The 18,058-nt window shown below is 50.5% G+C and overlaps 1 protein-coding gene across 1 annotated transcript in view; it reads left to right on the top strand.

The window, feature by feature from the left end:
* PMEPA1 (prostate transmembrane protein, androgen induced 1) overlaps window positions 1–18,058 on the top strand; it is a 47,570-nt gene that overhangs the window by 15,115 nt on the left and 14,397 nt on the right. Inside the window, 1 exon segment of the mRNA XM_050907243.1 lies at window positions 1,920–1,958. Coding sequence (XP_050763200.1) covers window positions 1,920–1,958 — 39 coding nt within the window.

Below are 18,058 nucleotides of genomic sequence, written 5' to 3'. Positions count from 1 at the left end.
CTTTTCGGCCTCCAGTTTTGCTCAGCCTCTGCTTTCCCCTTTTGGGCCTCCCATCCCTTTTGGGCCTCCTACCCCTTTTGGACCTCCACTTTTTCTCAGCCTCTACTTTCCTTCGTCCTCCCACCCTTTTTCGTCTTACGCTTTTCTTTCGGCCTCCCACCCCTTTTGGGCCTCCATTTTTTCTCAGCCTCTACTCTTCCTTCAGCCTTCCACCCCTTTTTGGCCTCCCACCCCTTTTCGGTCTGTGTGCAGTGAGCTGGCTGCGGAGGAGTGAGGAGGAGGAGGTCACAGCTTGTTGCCACACGTTCGGTGTTTGGCTCGGCAGAATTCCTTTCTTTTCTTTCCTGTCACGATCAGTGTCGGTGCCACTTGCAGCGGGGCGGCGGTGGTGTACACGCAAGCGGAGGCTCTCGGCTGCCCGTGCACGCTGCCCGTGTGAATGCAGGCAATGCCGTGCGTTTGCACGGTCACTTTTGAATGCCTCCTGCGCGCGAAGCGTTGATTTGCCATGCATCTGAACTCGTTCCTCTAAATCAGCCTGACTTAAAATCAGTGAGCTGACTCCGAGCCTGTGGATCCCAAGTTACTTAGCTGCTACAGTAATTTACAGCGACTCTCTGACTCTTAGTGTTTTCCTGGGGTGAAAAAGTTGCTTATCTCTGTCCTCTCAGGTCCATGGAAAGTAACTTTTTAAAGCTTTATTTAGGAGGAATGATGTGTTAATATAACCCCTTGAACGTCCCGGCCTGCTCTCCTGCACTCGTACCTGCAGCTGTCGCGGCAGGAGCGGAGGCAGGAGCAGCGTGGGGAGCGGGCGGTGTGTGAGCGCCCGAGGTGCAGCAGCCTTGGCTTGGTGTGTCTGGCAGCTGGGAGCCTCCCTTGCTCTGGGGTTAAAGGCCACTTTTATAGGCCAGTAGGACTCCTTTGGCATCAGACTATGGCAGGTACTACTTAGTACCAATTAACCGTTATCAGTGACAGACAGTTCTTAATGGGCTTCATAAAAAAGTCCCATACACAGGTTTTCTCTGGTGAAATCCCCTGTGGAACTGCAGAGCACTCGCCCAGCCTGCAGTGGCTCACAGCTCATCAGGCGCTGAGGTTGTGCTGGTGGGATCGGGGGGGATCTGTGTCCCGTCATCCCATCAGTTTCGCAGATAGTAATGCGCTGCTCACTGACGAGTGAGAGAGAAATCATGAGTTGTCTTTTATTCCAAACTTTTTGCTGCTTTGCTCCTCACTTTAAAATACATCTGCTGTACATTGCATCTGGGGTTTTGTGCAAGATTTTGCTGTGGGTCTTCCTCTTCAGCACCCCACGGCCTCTGCCCCCCCACTGGGCATGGGGTGTCAGGAAGCCCTGAGCTTTCACCAAGGTTCAGCAGCATGTGGGGCTCAGCCACGTGTGTTTGCAGAGGAGACAGCACATGACAAATAGCCCACCGGCACCTTGAAGTGCACAGTGCTGCCCGGGGCCATGGAGAGGCAGTCTGGCACTGTTGGACATGGCGGGAAGGTCTCTGGGGTGGGCTGAGTGATCCCAAAAACTTTGCAAACCTTCGTAAGGCTTCGGCACGTCATCAGGCGAGTTGGCCGCAAGCGCTGAAGGAGAGCGGTCATGGGGAAGCCCGTGCAGTGGCATGGCTGGAGAGGAACAGGACCTCGTGCTGCAGCTTCTGGTGTGGGAAAACTATGTGGGGTTGTTACCAGGAGTGGTGAGAGCCAGCTTGTAGTACTTTTGGTACTCCTGGCTACTGCGGAGGTGGTAGGCTTGGGTGCAGATGTCAACCACGGTTGGCTACGGGGGAGCTCTTCAAGAATGAGTCCCCAAGAGGGGAGCTGGGGTGTGTGTTGCAGCGGGTCGGAGGTGGCTCCCATCACTGACGGATGCTTTCTGTTTTTCTTTCAAATGTCTCCAGGCACTGAATGTTTAGGTCACACCTTTCCAGGTAAACTGGGTAAGTGAAATATTTCAAGAGTTGCCAAGATCTAATTATGAAGGCTGATTGCATGATTGCAGCTGCTGTACTATAAACACCCTGGTTACTCGCTTGACAAAATGGGTGGTACGTTGCCTTGCCCTGAGAGCAGCAGGTACCTGCTGTTCGGGGTGCAGAGGGGGATGCAGCGGTGTCTTCAGAGGCTGATTGTGCAAACCTGGTATTTTTTGTCTATCAACAGCTGGCTGCACTCTGGTAGTCCTGGATGGGATTTTTTCTTCTGCTGCTCGATGTAGAAACATCTTCAAAAGCTGAATGTCTTTTTAAGCACGAGTACTCTTCCATTTGCTGTTATTGTGGCAAACTAATGAGCAGCATTACATCGAGGAGAAAAGCTTTCACTGTATTTTGTGAAAGTCGTTTGACAACCTGAATCTTTTTAAGTCATGGCATGTCGGACTTCTGTTGAGTGTGACAGGAGCTGCCCATGTTCAGGACAGACAAAACCAGGCGTTGGGAGCCCTGTTGAACCAGGCTGCTGGATTTGAGCTGAACCTGTTTGCAAAAGAGCCTTTGCTGGTTTAAAAAGACATTGTTGTAACATTTATGGGTCTCTGTCTCAGTTTAGAATTGAGTTTATGAGGGTACCTCAAAAGTAAGGCATCTTTGCTCAAATGTGGTGTCCCGAGCCTGCTGGGGAAGAACTGACTAAATAAAGTGTTAACAAGTGGTGAATAAATGATTTTAATAAATGGTTAATCAATTGTTATAGAGCCTGGGAAGTCAATAGAGCTTATGACCTTGGCTTATAACCACGCTCGGATCTTTAACATGCTTGTAATACGTACAAATCATTCATTAGGCTTTTATCAAGCATCTATTAGTAAAAGTCATAATCTAAAATAAGACAAAAAATAATTATTTCAGTTGCTTTATTTTGAGCCTGATGGAACAATTTGGTTGCACAGCAAAATAGCCCTTGCTTATGCAAAAAAGCTGTATGACACCACTGGTCCCACCAGCAGCGTTATCGTGGTGCAGACATCAGGCAGGGGAACAGCAGGAGCCCGAGGCTGGGAGCAGCCGGTGCATGCAGGGCAGACTCAGCCCTGGTGCTGGGACACTCATGCCAGTTTGTAGGGAAACTGTCCTGCAGCAGTCAATGATTTATTTATATTTATTTTATATTAATGCCTCAAATGGCGGATTTCAGCAGATAAGCCAGGCGGGCGGAGGGAGCCCCAGTGTCACACTGCTGTGAGCAGTGTAGCTCGCGGCATTTTCACTCTAGCAAAAGGTGTTTGCTGTTGCTTGACTGTTGTAAAACTTGCACCCGTTTTCTGGTCCTGTGATTTAGGAAAGTGTGTGAGCAGGGATGTGTTCTAGCTGTGCTGCTCTTCCTGCTTTCCCTGGTCTTCCCTGTCCCATTTTGTGTGTATGTTTGCGCCTCAGGGAGGGAGGCAAAGATGCAAGTGAAAACATGCGGTTTTCTTAGAATATAAATAACAGAAAATTAAATACAATTTTTTTGTTGTTGTTGACTGTTGTTCCCTGCAGTCTCCGGTTGCTTGCTGCTTTGCCACACTCTTGTACTCTTTGGGGGTTTTTAAGCTTACTAGGTGGATACTATTTGGACTATGGTGTAGGACACTTTAATGATCTTGCTGCTAGCTTAATTGTGCGCCCAGCGAGGAGCTGTGTTTGCAGACATTGGTGCATGCCCAGAAAGTCTCCCCGGGCTTCTGAAAGCCGCGGTCTGCCAGACATGGCTGCCTCTATCGGATGGCTTTTTGCCTCGCCTTTGTTGTCTGGGTCCTTGTCTGCAGCTACAGCCTGGGCCAGTATTGCCAGCCGTTGCCACCTCCACCACCCGCTTCCTCCTGGAGCGCCCTGGTGCTGCCTGCAGAGCCAGGACCCTCGGGGAGAGATGCCCGTGCGCATCCCCGTGCCGCCTGGGCTAAAGCCCTGCACGCAGGGGGTCAAAATACAAACCCTGGGCAGGGAGCACCACCTGAGACCGACTCAAGGGAGGTTTAGCTTTCGTTGGGTTTTTTTCTTGGGTTTTTAAACTGTTCCACCATCTTCCTGGTAACTCCTGGATGTCTCTGGTGTGGATGCCAGACTCTTGAATTTCTGTAAATGACTTGTGGATCTCTCTCACCTGCTGAGAGGGGATCAATTTGGCTGAGCCGCAGCCTCTGCCCAGAGCTGTGCACCGGAGCACAGTCAGGTGCTGCCGTCCTCCCCATGGGGAGCAAAAAGGGGTGCTGCAATTTCTGCTGGATTTTGTGTTGGCTCTCCTGCTTCTCACAGAGGGTGGCTGGGAATGGGTACCGAGGGTGAAGAGGAGATGCCCTCACCAAGGAGCCACTCATCTGATTTAGGAGGAGATGCAGTCCTTGAACTCTTTAAAATCAAAGGGCAGGGTGGAGGGTTTGCACAAAACAAAATTCACAAGGCAAAATATGTAACTAGATGAAAATACGTGGTCTACTGATTTCTTACAGGTTTGAGTGAATTCTGTCTGAGTGGACACACAGACCTCCCGTTTCCCAGCAGCTGGGTCGCGCTCTGTATTCACTGCAACACTCCCCTATGAAAATGCCTATATGCATCGTTCTTTGTTTTATTGTTGTGGGTTTGGGCATTTTGTTATATTAGTCTAAATGGGTTTGTTTCCATAGCTGCATACTGCTGATAAAATCCCAGTGTAGGATCTCTCCATCTCCCTGTGCATGTGTACCAAAAATAAAACACACGCAGTTGTCAGAAGATGAGCTGCTGCCATGGCAGGTTCCAAGCTGCCAGGAAGTTTGGGCTGGACCTCGCTGAGGTGGCCGCCTCTGCGCATGTGGGTCCCTCTGGTTTCACCATCTGTACAGCTGGGTTGGAGCGCATCTTCTGGCAGGAAAACCGGTTTCTAAGAAATAGTTATCTTTCCTTTGGGAAGAGTGAAACTAGTGATTTTTGTTTTGCCAAAAGTCCTGATCTGCAGGTTGGCGCGTTTCGGTGCGGGACCAGCCCCAGGGTCTGCCGGGAGCGCTCAGGGCAGCTGCTGCTCCCGCTGCCTGTGTGGTGTGGTCAGGGCATGGCCAAGGGCACAGCCGGGGTGTGAGAGCACCCGGGGAAAAGCTCGTCCTGAGGGTGCGGCTGGCCGGGAGCGCTTCCCCTCGCTGCTCTGCCAGGGGTGTCCTTAAACCCCCGGCTGCTCTCTCTCCTTTAATGCATCTTTTTAAGTACTGGGTAATAGTGTTTTCTTTCTGGCAGAGATGAAGGAGGGCTTTTAATAGGTCTTTTGTTTTCTCTTTGTGCAGTTCCCTGGCAGTAACCTGCCATTAGCTCTAGCATTTATTTAGGGTATTTGTATTTTTATATGTGGGGACCTACAATGCTGAGAAGCCAAGGGGCTTGTCCAGGGTCACAGAAGACATGTGGTAGAGCTGGGTCTTGACTTCAGCTTTTCTGAATGTTGAGCTGATCTCTAGGCTTGGTGGAGAACATCTTGGGTTGTACCCTTTTAACTGAGACAGACAGGGAAAGCAGAAAATAAAGGCTCCGTGGAAGGAAGCATATTTTTTTTGCTCTCTCCTGTTGGCAGTCTGCACAGAGCTGGATCTGCGGGATGGTTGCGTTTGGGAGCGTGAGGATGGTGTGTGTGAAATACATGGAGGCAAAGGGAAACCCAGGGCTGGTCAGGCTAGAAATCTGATGAGCGCCTTCATCTCCACTGGGTCCAGCTGCGCTGGGAACTGGGAGCTGCCCCGAAAGCTGCTGCTAAACCCTGTGCCGGCGAGGAAGGGTGGGCTGTGCTGCGCCTCCCTCCCTCGATAACCTGGTGCGTTTTGCGGGCAATGCCTGGCGATGGCTGCAGCTGGGGTTTGCATCGCTGCTCCTGTCCCGCAGCGCCTGTGTGCCTGCCTTGTCTGAGGCAGCCCCTGTGTGCCAGCAGCACAATACTCGCCTTCACTTGCTGTCAGACTGGAGGTCTAGACGCTCTCCCTGCCTTTTGTTATCAGGGTCACAGGTTAGGGAGCTTTCCCAGCTCCTTTTCCCTCCGCTGATCAGGAATCCTTCCCAGAATCAGGCGCTGCACTCAGGACTGCAGTGGGGACCTCTCCGGAGGGAGTCACCCTGCTACCCAAACACACTTAGATTTGTGGTAGCTCCCAAAAAGAAATGTGCTTTTGAAATGTGGTGGGATCACCCCCACTCCAGTTCTTGCAGGCACAGATGCTCAGCTGACACCAGCTAAATAGAAACCTTTTAGCCCTTGCCAGTAAGTCTAGAGCAAACTGCCAAAAAGCATCGAGGACCAAGATACAAAACGAAGTCAGGCCTGAGCAAAGTACTTCCAAATGAAGGATGGAACTGATGTGCTGTGTCTCTTGATTTTTAGCACGAGATGCTTTAGTCTTGAGGTTTTCTTAAAATACAATGGTGGAATTTTAAAGGTTTTCAGCAGATACAAAGCAAGTAAGTCCCCTAGCAACAAAGGAAAAGTTCTTCCCTTAATGCAGACATTTTTGACATGAAGCATTTGTGAAATTTTTTTCCCCTCCTTTAAATCAAAGATGAGTTTTGCTGAAGGAGATGTTTTTAATGGCTTTTAGACACATTCAGAGATGGAACTTGAACCCTTGATATGCATCTGCTTGTTCCCCCTGCCCCAGCCCACCCTGGCTGGCTGAGAGCTCCTGCAGCTTTAGCCTTCACCTGGCCTGGAGGGTGCCTTTGTGCTGCTGCTCAGGAGAGCAGCCCCTTGCCTGGCGGGGTGGGAGGTAAGGGGGAGGGAACGGTTCGATAAATAAGTTGGTAGCAAGTTTCTTGCATGATTTCTTTTTCTGTTTTTTTTTTTTTTTCTTCCTGGCAAGAAGACATAACAAAAAATTGGCAGGTTCATACTTTTTATTATTGACTTAAAATCTGTTAAATAATAAGAGTGAGCCAAAACATGACATCGCTGTTAGGTAGTGCTCTTGGTGAAGTGAAATGCTTCTGGATCTGGCTCACTTCTGCATTTTGTGTGTATGTGCATGTGTATTATGTGTGAAGAATGAGTGTATGAAGCTCAAATACAGGTTTTAAATAGAAATAACACTGGCAGCTCTTTCTCTGTGAATCCAAGGCTATTATGTGTCTGGCTCTCGCCAACATGAATTGCAGAGGAAGTTCATGTAAACTCCATGGCTGATTTGACAGCTGTACAACCGTGGCGGGTTCGAAGCCTGGATGCTGTTGAGCAGAAGCGATGACATTTTTCTATGTCTGGTGATTTACCTCTTTGCAGAGGGTGAGGGAGGACCAAGGGAGCCTGTTTCCCACCCCAGTCCTGGCACCCGCAGTGCTGGTGCGGGGATAGGCACGAGCTGTTGGGCAGTGGTGGCATTGCCTCCTGCCCTGCTGGGGTTTGGTGCTTCCACATCTTACCGAGGGGTCCTGATTCTGGAGTTGCTGAAAGCCATGACAACACAGGCGTGCAGGGTGACTGCAGCCAAGCGTTCATTGGGGACCTTGTTTTATTCTTACGGCAAAACCCCAAAGTTACGGTCAGGTCAAGGCTTGAAGTTCTTCCCTAAAGCTTTATCGGTAGTCTCAGATACTTCCACTCTCAGGTGAATGTCACCGATTTGCGCTGCCTGGGGGACCCCGGGGGGACATGGGCCATCCTGCTGGTGGTGGTGGAGACACGTCAGCTGGGCAGGAGGTCAGCCACCCGCTCCTCTCCTGGGACAGCGGGGCTGCTGCGGAGCTCTGCTCCGTGCATCCGTGGAGGGGCTGCACTGCAGAGCCCGGTGGGTCGGGTGGTGTCGGGCCCCCCCAGCACCATGTCTGCAGCCCCTGGAGGCAAACCTGCCCTTTTCGCCCCTGTGGAAATCCCAGTGCAGCGTGGGGAGCAAAGTACACCTGTATGCACCGTGGCAGCAGGAACAATTTGGGGTTAATTCCTCTGCAAACCCGCAATGCACCGAATGATGCTGCTTGTATGGGGCGTGGGGGGAAATAATGTTAAATTAAACTCTCCGTAAGGGAGGAAAAGCATCCAGCCCCATTCTTTACTGCTCATTTTAGTAATTTCTTCCAGATAACCTACACATCTGTGTCAGTGCAATTAAAGCAGAAATTCTGTCTAATGAACAGTTGTAGCCCTTGGGCTATTGCAGAATGAACAGTGAAGTTGGAAACAGTCTTATTAAAATAATAATTAAGAAACAAGGGTGGGGAGACAGAGGGAGGTGTGAACGAGGTGGTAGTGGGATGCTGTAGGGTGAGGAGCAGAGACTGCAGTCAACCTGGTTTTGAACTTCAGGGGTGACTCCCCACCGTGACCCCCCCATAGAAGCGACTGTATGGTGTGGTTGGACCTGGGGGTGGGCACACCCCAGTCCCCCTCCCTCGCCAGGGGCATCTGGTCATGCCATGTCACAACAAAACAGTCGTTAAAAGCCAGTCTTGCACTTTGTTAAAAGTGGCTGCTCGTAGGGTAGCTGTAGGCCTGTGGGGTGCTTGCTCCATCATGGGCAGCGTTAGCCGTCCTATTAAGCCAGATCAGCTATTTTGCGTATATATTTTTTTGGAGATTTTGGTTCTCCAACAGCTGATAAAGCTCAGGAAGGGAGGAGAATGTTTCTTGTGTTACACAGGATTATATCTGATTTTGCTTTTTCCAGAAAACTGTCCTTTCTCAGTGAAAAAACATGCTGTGCGCACCCACGTAGTTTGCTTTAACTTTCCTTTCTCTCTTGTTCTCCTGAGGACAGTGACTGCCCAGGCTGAACTGTATCAGTGATGGAGACTGGCCAGTTTATCTCATGTGAGATAGTTTATTCTTTTGCTTTTAAGTAAGTAAAAAAAAAAAAAAAATTCCTTTTCAGTGTTAACCCTTGGAGTTATAATAGTGTCTCTCCACAAGTCATCATTTTATATCAATAAATCAATGCATACTTGGAGCTGGCTTTTCAAACTTAATACACTCCTATTTAGAAATGCATGTGCTGCAGAAAGCTAGTGACATCTCAGATTAACAAAATAAAGAAAAAGAAGCAAATGCCATTAAAAAAAAAAAAAGGCCAAACAAATCCCACTGGAATGATACATTGGAATGATTTTAGTGGGATTTATATCTATGAGCTGTGGGGTTTTTGTGGTTTTTTTCTTTTGAAATGGTTGTGAACCAGAGTGATTACTTATCATTTTCATTTTAACTCCATCTGACAAATCGTTTTAGATGGAGAAAGCAATACTGCATCTTTAAATGGCTACTCTGTCAGCGCATCTTGCAGGGCTTTAAATGCCCTTTGTTATCGCAGTCTAGACAGGATGCAGGCGGAATATTTGATATGTTATAAGGCAAAGATTTGACAAGGTTGAATTAATTTACTGGCTTATTTAAAACTGAATTTCAAAACATTTTTCCTTACAAACTTGTCTTTCTCTCTCTATCCTATATTTTTTTTTTTCCAAAGTTAGTACAGTATGTTTCAACTGTTTAGACTGGGAGAGGAGACATTAGCTTACTGCAGCCTGCAGTACTTTAATTGCCCTTTTTATGACTGTCTAGACATCATGCAGATGCATGTTTGTGGTGAGAAGACATTTCCCCCTCTGGTTATACGATAGTCTGAAACCTTTACATTGCCTATCTCCTTACCCCCTCTGTCTTGGAATATGCTTTACTCCCTCCATCTCTGAAAATCACTTTTTCCCCTGTTTTATTTTTTGAAGGACACTTCAGTCCCCATTTTTCTGTTCTTTTCTGCATGCTTATTTGCAAATGCTAATGCTTTCTGGGGGAATAAAGGTATGTGGAGCAAATCGCTCTTGGAGCCTCACCAGCAGGTCACACTGCAGAAGCCACAGCTGAGGGATGGCTTTGTGCACTGTTTGTTTCTGTGCGACGTCCTGTGTGTACCTGCATCTCTCTGCAAGTATTGCAATACGTATGTATGGCTGTGTTTGTTTGGGTTCCCCTTGCCATAAGACCACAGCCTTGCAGGCCAGGTTTAAGAATGAAAATATCAGCAAGGTTTGAATGGGTTCAGAGTTTTAGTTATGCAAATTGGATGCATTAATTAACCCCGTTGCTATAGCTACTGCTTTATTGTTAAATGCAGTGAAAAGGGGACAAGCTGTGTCCGTGGATAATCCTCCCCTCTGTGCTCTTCCCCCTTCCCCGTCCTCCCGAAGTCGCCCTCCGCCCCGGTGCGAGGGCAGCTGCCGCCCTCCTCCCGGGGGCCGGGGTGCCCACCCGCCGCCGAGCATCCTCGTCCCCGCGGGCAGGTGGCGGGTGGCCCGCGGAGGCGGCTTGAAAAGCCGGGCTAGAAATCACCTCCGTGGAGGGGATGGGCAAGCCGGGGGGCTCCTCGCCCCCGCGGCCTCTTCCCTCCAACCGCCCCCAAAACCTATTGTCGGGGCTGACCTCGCGGGTCAGCTCTCCACCGCCGCCCCATGTCATCAATCTGCCGTCTAGGGGCTGCGTGGGGACGGGACGGGGGTGCTGGGGACAATGGGGCGGGCAGGAGGGACGCAGATGTGCCAGGGGATGGGGATCGGGGTGGGGAGGCTGGGCTCATCCCGCCGTGGCCAGGCGAGGGGAGGGCATGGGAACCCAGCCCCGTTCTCAACTCCAAAACCTGTCTCTGCTGAGCAAACGCTGCTGGGTTTTACATGGGAGAACAGCTTTTCTTTTTGTGCGTGCTTAAAAACTCACAAATGCGAAACACTACAACAAAACTTAGACTTTCCAGCATATCTGCTGTAGGAGTTAAAACCTTTCTCAGGCTGTTGCTACAGCTGAGGTGGAAGTAAATTTATTACCTTTAATTTTGTCAGATTTGGGGCGGTTTTACTCACCTCCCCCATTCACTCTGGTGTGTGTGTATATATAAATATAAAATTTTTTTTCACCTCTCTGTGTGAGAGTATGCACATGCATTCGCTCCCATCTGGTGGTGTTCAGACCAGTTCAAGAACTGAACTTGAATATTGCAGTGACCAAACACAGTGTGCGTGTCTGGGCATTTGCATGCATTTTGCATATATTTTTCTGCAGTGCATAATTATGTCTGTAACTTAAGATTGTCCTTGTTCCGTGGGAGTAACTTACCTTGTGAAAGGTCACTCCTTTTGTAAGCAGAAGCTGCAAAATGATATAGACGATAATGGCACTTAAGAAGAGGCAGAGAAGGGGGAGGTGTCCTGCTGATTGGCCCTGGACAGGGACGAGGAAATCCGGTCGCAGTAACAGCCCTGTCATGAGCTGTGTGGCTTTGGCCAACTTGCTCAATCTGTGTTTCGACAGCCGTCTGCGAGCCGCACGTCGGGGCAGCCCCTGCGGCACTGCTGCCCAGAGGTGTGTGTCCCGGCACCCCCGGGGGAGCCGCAAGTGCCACGGCCTCGGGACGGGGGCACGGCGGGTCCCCGGCACCGCTCCCCAATGCTGATGGGCTGCTCGGGGCTGCACCGGGTTGATAAGCGAGGTGGCGTGGGGGGAGCCGTGCTGATTCACACAGGAAAAACGCCGGGGGAGCAGAGATTCCCCAGCCACAGCTCATGGCGTTTTGTGGCTTCTCTGCGCCTCCGCCACATCCCTGAGCTGGGCACTGAGTGTGAGTCGATGGGTGTCGTGCTTGTGGCAGGGAGGCACGGGCGTTGCTGGTTGTCCCCGTGTCCCTCTCGGGGTGCCCCTGCTCGACCACTGGTCCCACAGGACTTGCCAGGCACAGTGCCGGGGGCTGGGTGCTGGCACTGGGGCACCTGAGCCGCAGCTGGCTCTGGCGGGGCCACGGACAAGCATGTTGGGAATCAGCCGATGAATGGTTTTCCCAGGAATAAGTGGAAATGGAAACTTTCTAGAGGACAGCCAGGGTGGAGGGAAGTGGAAAGGGAGGACATCGGGGCAGGACACCTGGTAAAACACGGTATATACAGCGTTCAGCCAGGAGAGGCTGTGGTCCATGCCGATGACAGCCATAAACCTCCATCTCCGCACCCACGTGCCGTCACCGCTGGCTGTTTTGTGGTGGGGTGTCCCACACAGAGCAGGAAAGCCTGTGCCATCTCACTGCTTTGCAGGCGAGGAGAACACTTTGCTGCCGCCTTCCTTTCTGTGCACACAACAAATGCAGCGTACTGGATCCTCGTGACCTGCAGAATTAAAGTTGCCTTGTTTTGATGGGCCTGGTGACTAATGAAACGCATATTCCTTAGTGTCTCCGCAGCAGCAGGAGGAGAGAGCAGGCTATGGCACTGCTGACAGCTATGGTGTGCACCGGGTGACACGGTGCAGGCGGCTGTGGCTGACTGTGAAGCTGCAGGTGCCGTCGGTGCGAGGCAGCTCCGTTGCAGTGGGAGACAGGGCTCCAGTGAAGTTGGAATCAGAAACCCAATCCGTGTAATTGCTGTTAGCTTTCTGGAGAGGTGGCAAAGCCCTCCCTGGATGGAGCACTTGCTCTCCTTGGAGCGTCTGCGACTGGCAATTTGTCTGTCGAAACAGATGTGGGCAGCAACAAACATCTATTTCTATAACTAGAAACAAATTTGGTAATTGCCTCTTTCAACAGGACTTGCTCAAGCAGGAAATGAAATTCCTAAATGGCAGTTAGCAAAAGTATTTATAGCTAAGTTCATAAATGAGATGTGCTTTCCTTTGTCATGAGTTTCTGCTGGGTGGAAGGGAAAAAAACCTCTACAGAAGCAGGCCACATATTGATCAGCAGTGTTTCCAGGGTATACAAAAATATTTATTTATTAATGTGTTTATTTTTCATAGCTGTAGAAATACCCCTGACAAAACCTCTGTGGTCTTTCAGGGTCAGCTGGCAGGGTTTGATCCGAATATTGTGTACTGTGTTTTTTCACTCATTTTTTGGTAGATTTTTTTTCTGGTTCATGCTATTTATGATTGCAAATGGTAAACTCTTGTTCCTGTGTCCCTCTCTGGATGCTCGTGTTCAAGGGGGCGGGTGATGCGCTGCCCTCGCCCCTGCCCCAGACGTCGTCCAAGCCTGACGCCATCGTGCCGCCTCCCGGGGAGCAGGAGATACTCTGGTTGTTCTCAGCTTGGTGGGGGCTGTGAGCCTTGCTCAACATTTTCTAGTGAGCAAGCAAATTTACCTGTCTTTTAAGTGCAAAACCAAAATTACTTTATGCTTTTAATCCAGTTTAGCTGTCCTCACCCTTGGGAGTAACTTCAAAAGCAGTGTACTCCTTCCAGTCATCTCAGTAGGCTGGGATCAGGCTTACTGTGCATAAAATACGTTGTCTCAAAATCCTGGAAAAGGGGAGGGTGAGAGGAATAGGCACAAAAGGGGAGAGAAGGGGTTGGCGTATGCAAGATTTTAGAGAGTCTGAGTGTCCCAAAGAACCTCGTTAGTTCTCATTGCTCTGAGGGAGCTGGTTAATGTCTTCAGGAGTTTCTCTAAACAAGTCTCCAGTTGACAGGTCTCTGCTCAGAGCCAGGAGGTGTCCCAGCTGAAAGAACTGCTGACCCCAGCTCTCACGTTTGCAATTTCCATGTAAAAGCTGAGTGCTGCCATGCCGATCCTGCCTTTCTGGCCCTTGAATGCAGGTCACGCTCCCCACAGCTGCCACCGTGCCCATGCTAGCTCGGGAAGGTCACCTTTTAAAAACAGGCACAGTGGTGTGATCAGGACAGTTACTGTGTTTTAAGGACTAAAAAATTTTCTGAGGCCTGACCAGTCTGATACTTCTGTGGGTATAAGCATGAAATGGGGCCATTTCCTTTAAAACAAACAAAAAAAGGGGGGTGGGGGTGCAGGATGAGACCATCATTTGCCAGTGACTCAGAGGATGTGATGCTTGATTACCCGGGGTGACAGATGAAGAAAACAAACTATATTAAACGCACAGCTATGGCCCAAGGATTGACACTACGAACATGACTTCTTGGGGCCCCATCACCCATTTTCCAGCAACGTTTTTTCTCAAACTGGCTCCTTTTCTGAGTCCCACTTGCTCTCAGCCCTCCTGCCCCGTTCTCAGCCTGCCATCACTAGCTTGCATGGCGTTATTTCTGCTTGCTACATCAGAACCGGCCATGTTGAATCTGGAAATCCAATTTAGCTGTTAACTGTCCTGATGATGCATGAAGCAGGACCAAATCCAACAGGCTCTTCCCAGCTGTCCTGCTTGTTGTCACGGGCCTGATCCTGTTCTCTTTGATGCCTCGGTGTTGCTGCTGCAGCTCGAGCTTCAAGATGCTGCTGATTAGTGCCAGCAGCAGTAATATCAAGATCATAGTCTGTATCTATTTCCAGTACTTCACATGCTGCCTTGTAAACAAATACAATTGTTGACAATCTGATGGGCCCTTCGTATGTCGTTTTATGGAGGTATTTAGAAGATAAATGTAGCAGATGCTAATACACGAATATTGTGGTAATGACTTTGCCTGGTCTGATTGTTTCTAAGATGACCTAACAGAGGAGCGGCGGAGGGTGAGTAATCTGCCATCTGAAGTTCTTTGTTCTTTCATCTCTTCTTCCCCATCCACAGTCTCAGAGAGAGAGAGAACATTGGTCTCTTTAACGAGTGGAGCTCGGCATCTGGTGGATGAGATGGCCTCTGCAAACCAGGAGCAGTGTTCGGTGCTGCACCCTCTCTGGCAGCCTTTGGATTCCAGCTGTTGCCTGGAGCTGTTTTGGTTCTTGCTTAAATTAGAGCAGTTCAAATGTAATGTTTAGCATAATGGGCATGTCCCTTTTCCAAGCAGGGTTGGGAAGGATGCGCCAGGGCAGAGCTGCTTGCACCGGGCTGTGTTGCTGCTGTGCCAGGGTATTTTCCTCCATGCGTATGTGTGAACCGGGGAGGGCGAGGGGCTGCGGTCAGACATGGTCCCAGCGCTGACCCTGCTGCCTCTCCTGTGGGATGCTGCAGAGTCCGAGCCCCCGCAGCTGCTCACTGAGGAGTTCTGAGTTTATTTCCTACTAAAATCATAGCTCGGAAGGGGGACTAGATTCAGATGGCTCTTCTCAAATTCACATTCTTTAGTCTTGAGTAGAAACAATGAGGTCCACTCTTTGGCTACATTGCTTAACCCACATCCTTTTACAGAGGCTTTGATGAGCATCTGGCATAACGACCGCACTTTTGTGCTGGACTCGATTCTGCTGAGTTTAATCCTCGGGTCCTTCCAGAGAGCCACATGCTGCTCCAAAGTGTGCCCAAATTTTGCTGTAACATCTATCCCCTGCTCTCCGAAAGTATGCTCGCAGCCGGCAGGCACAAATGCAAACTCTTGGGGCAGGCAGGGCTCTAAACTGAGCACAAGGACCGGGCAGACCTCAGGGCAGCTCTGCGGACCCAGCTTTGGTCCCGGCCTGCTGCAAACCAGTTTGGTAATGTCAGCTCTGGCCTTTCTGGTTCTCTGCTTGCAAAAGACGGTGTGTCGGTATGTGTAAGGCAAGGCAATACAGGGTGTCCTCAGCTTTCATTTTCCAAAAGTGATTAGGACTTGTTTTGTGCCCTAATTATTGGGGCATGCAAGGTAGCGGTAGGCTCTCAGCTGTTCGTGGCAAGGACTGTCCTTGTGTGTCTCCTTGTTCTCGACGGTGCCTCTGGGCACTGCTGAAGCTGTGGTGCTCTGAAATGTCAAGGAAGACTGGGGAGGGGAACGGGTCGGCCTGTCAAGTAGCTGACAGAATGGATAAGGGTGTCTCTCCTCCTCCTCCTCTGCAGCCTGCTGGTGCCCAAGCCCCTGCCCTTGCTGCTGCCTTTGGCTGGAGATGTGGGTGATGAGAAAGGCTGAAAGTCAGACCCATCACTTCTAGTTTAGGGCAGTGTCTCTGCCTGCCCATTGGCAACGAGTTTCGTGCGAAGATGGCAGCCCAGGTCTGTTGGAGAAAATGCTGGCTCATATCCTTCTTCTGTCTGTCAAAGCCCCTAGGTGGGTAGGGGAGCAGGCAGGGACCTCTGGACCAGCGGCTGCAAAGGATGCTTGCTATAGGATGCTAATGAAGCAGCCCAGGTTTTGAGTGCTGACAGACAGTTACTGATGCTGGAAGAGAGGGACCTTGGTTCTCCCCTATTCCAAGACTTGTCTTCCATTTGCTCTTTGAGGAGCTGCATAAGCTTGTTGAGAAGCCTTTAAGGTTACTGGCCTGAAACCATTCTCGGCTGAAATCCTTGAGCATCTGTGCTTGGCATCCCACAAAGCTTGTAAGTGCAGAATATGGGGAATCATGGACAGGGAGGAAGGGTGCATGGACACGCTTCAGCTCCAAGCTTCAGATTAGTGCCAGTACCAGTCTGATTTGGACTTCCATTTCTCCCCACCACCTTTCTGCACATGCTCAAGTCAAAAACTAGCTATACCCTTATTTATGTCTTTTACATGCTTTTTTCATGTAACTAGAGTGCTGCCATCAAGGGCTACAAGGAACCTGTTCAAACAGAAGATGCCCAAGGGTGGGGGTGGATGAAAAGATGAGAAAATTGGGAAGAGAGGGAACTGCAGTCAGGGCTGTGCACACCTCTGCTGTGTCTTGCTCTGAGTCACGCAGCCAGGGTAGCTCTGTGGACATCGGAGGTGTTAATGGAAAATCAGGGATGAAAGTGCTCACTGCAGATGTGAACACCTTTCATTAATTCATCCGGTTAATTTTGCCATGTCTGGGAAGACTCCATCTGTGTGTGTGTAGCGACCTTCCTTTCTGGGGTGTGAGGGTGGTGTGCATGGAGGATGGAGTATTGCAATCAGTTGAACTTACCCTAAATCCCCAAGGATTACGGAAGAAGCTGGGACATGTGGTGTGACATTACAGTGCGACCATATTTAGCTGATGGTGGACAGCAGCAATTCATTGACAGATTTCATAAACTTCAGGATCGGACATGGCCTGACTGTCCCCAGTCTCCAGGGGCTGTGCCGGAGGCCAGTGCTGCTCACTGGGTGCTGCTGCGGGACAGTCTCCACTGAGGTGCCCCACTCCACGTCGTTGCGGGCTCTCGGCCGGAATCTGTTGAATCACGGTGCTGAGTCACGCACGTGAACCAGGCTCCATAAATAACCACAGGCGCTCCACGAAGCAGCCATGCATGGCGAGGAGCAGAAAGTGCTGCTTCATAGTTGGAGCAAGGGCTCTGGGGGCAGAAAGCAAGATGCTTTTCTCAGCTCTGCTTTCTCTAAGCATCACCCAGCTCTTTGCACGGTGTCCACAGGTATCCTGCTGCCACCCCACAGGAGGCACGTGTTCGCCCAAGGGCTAGTTGCTGACAGAGGGCTCAGGTGCCCTGTGCTGTGGGTTCCCCATTCATGCCAATAGGTTTGTGCCCAGTAATTGCATCCTGTTGCTGGTGAGCTCTTTGGCTCCGTGCCTGCACCAAGGGCCATGCTCCTCCTGCAGTCCCAGGAGGGACCGGGTTCCTCAGCGAGGCTGAGTCAGAGCTGGGTCTCGTTCCTGGGCTGAGTGACCCAGGAAAAGACTTTGTTCCACTGCGGTGGATGGACTGGGAGCCTGGGCTCACCACTTGGCAGCTGATCTAGGTGCCTGGGGTCAGGGTGAGCACTCCTCTGCCTCACCATGTTGCATCTCCCATGCCAAGCTTTGCTCCAGCTGCTTGCCCTCTTTGGCTTCCCAGAGACCTTAATTACATCATTCCCCACCACCAACCCCCTGTATCTGTGCATTGCCTTCATCCACAGGCTATGGCTCTGCCACCTGAGCGGGGAGGGAGGCTGCGGTGTGCCCACTGCTGTGGGCAAAGCCTTGCTCTAAAACCCTGTGTGGGCACCTGCAGGCCCTGCTGGGGTGGTCAGGGGTGCTGCAGGGGCAGGACAGGGCCAGGGAGCTCAAGGTACCTGCCATTAGAAGTCATCCTTAGCCTCTGTCTGCTGCTCAGGTTTGTACAAGACCTGATTACATCTCTTTGTACTCCAACAGGAAAGTTGGAAAAGTCTCAATCTGTTTCTGCCTGTTTTATTGAGGCTTGTTAGGCAGCAGGAGGAATCTCTGTACAAAGCTTATCCCATTTGGTCGTGGTGTAAAAGCTGTTGTAAGTGTGTCAGAGAAAGTGAAGACCAGAGGTGGAGGCACAGTATGCGGTGGGGTTCCTTGGCTCTTGCATTAGGCACTTACGGGATGTTTCTCTGGGAACATAAG

Source organism: Gymnogyps californianus, chromosome 17 (genome assembly GCF_018139145.2).
Source record: "Gymnogyps californianus isolate 813 chromosome 17, ASM1813914v2, whole genome shotgun sequence".
NCBI lineage: Eukaryota > Metazoa > Chordata > Aves > Accipitriformes > Cathartidae > Gymnogyps > Gymnogyps californianus.
The sequence above is the reverse complement of the archived record's forward strand: the minus strand, read 5'-3'. Positions and strand labels throughout refer to the sequence as shown.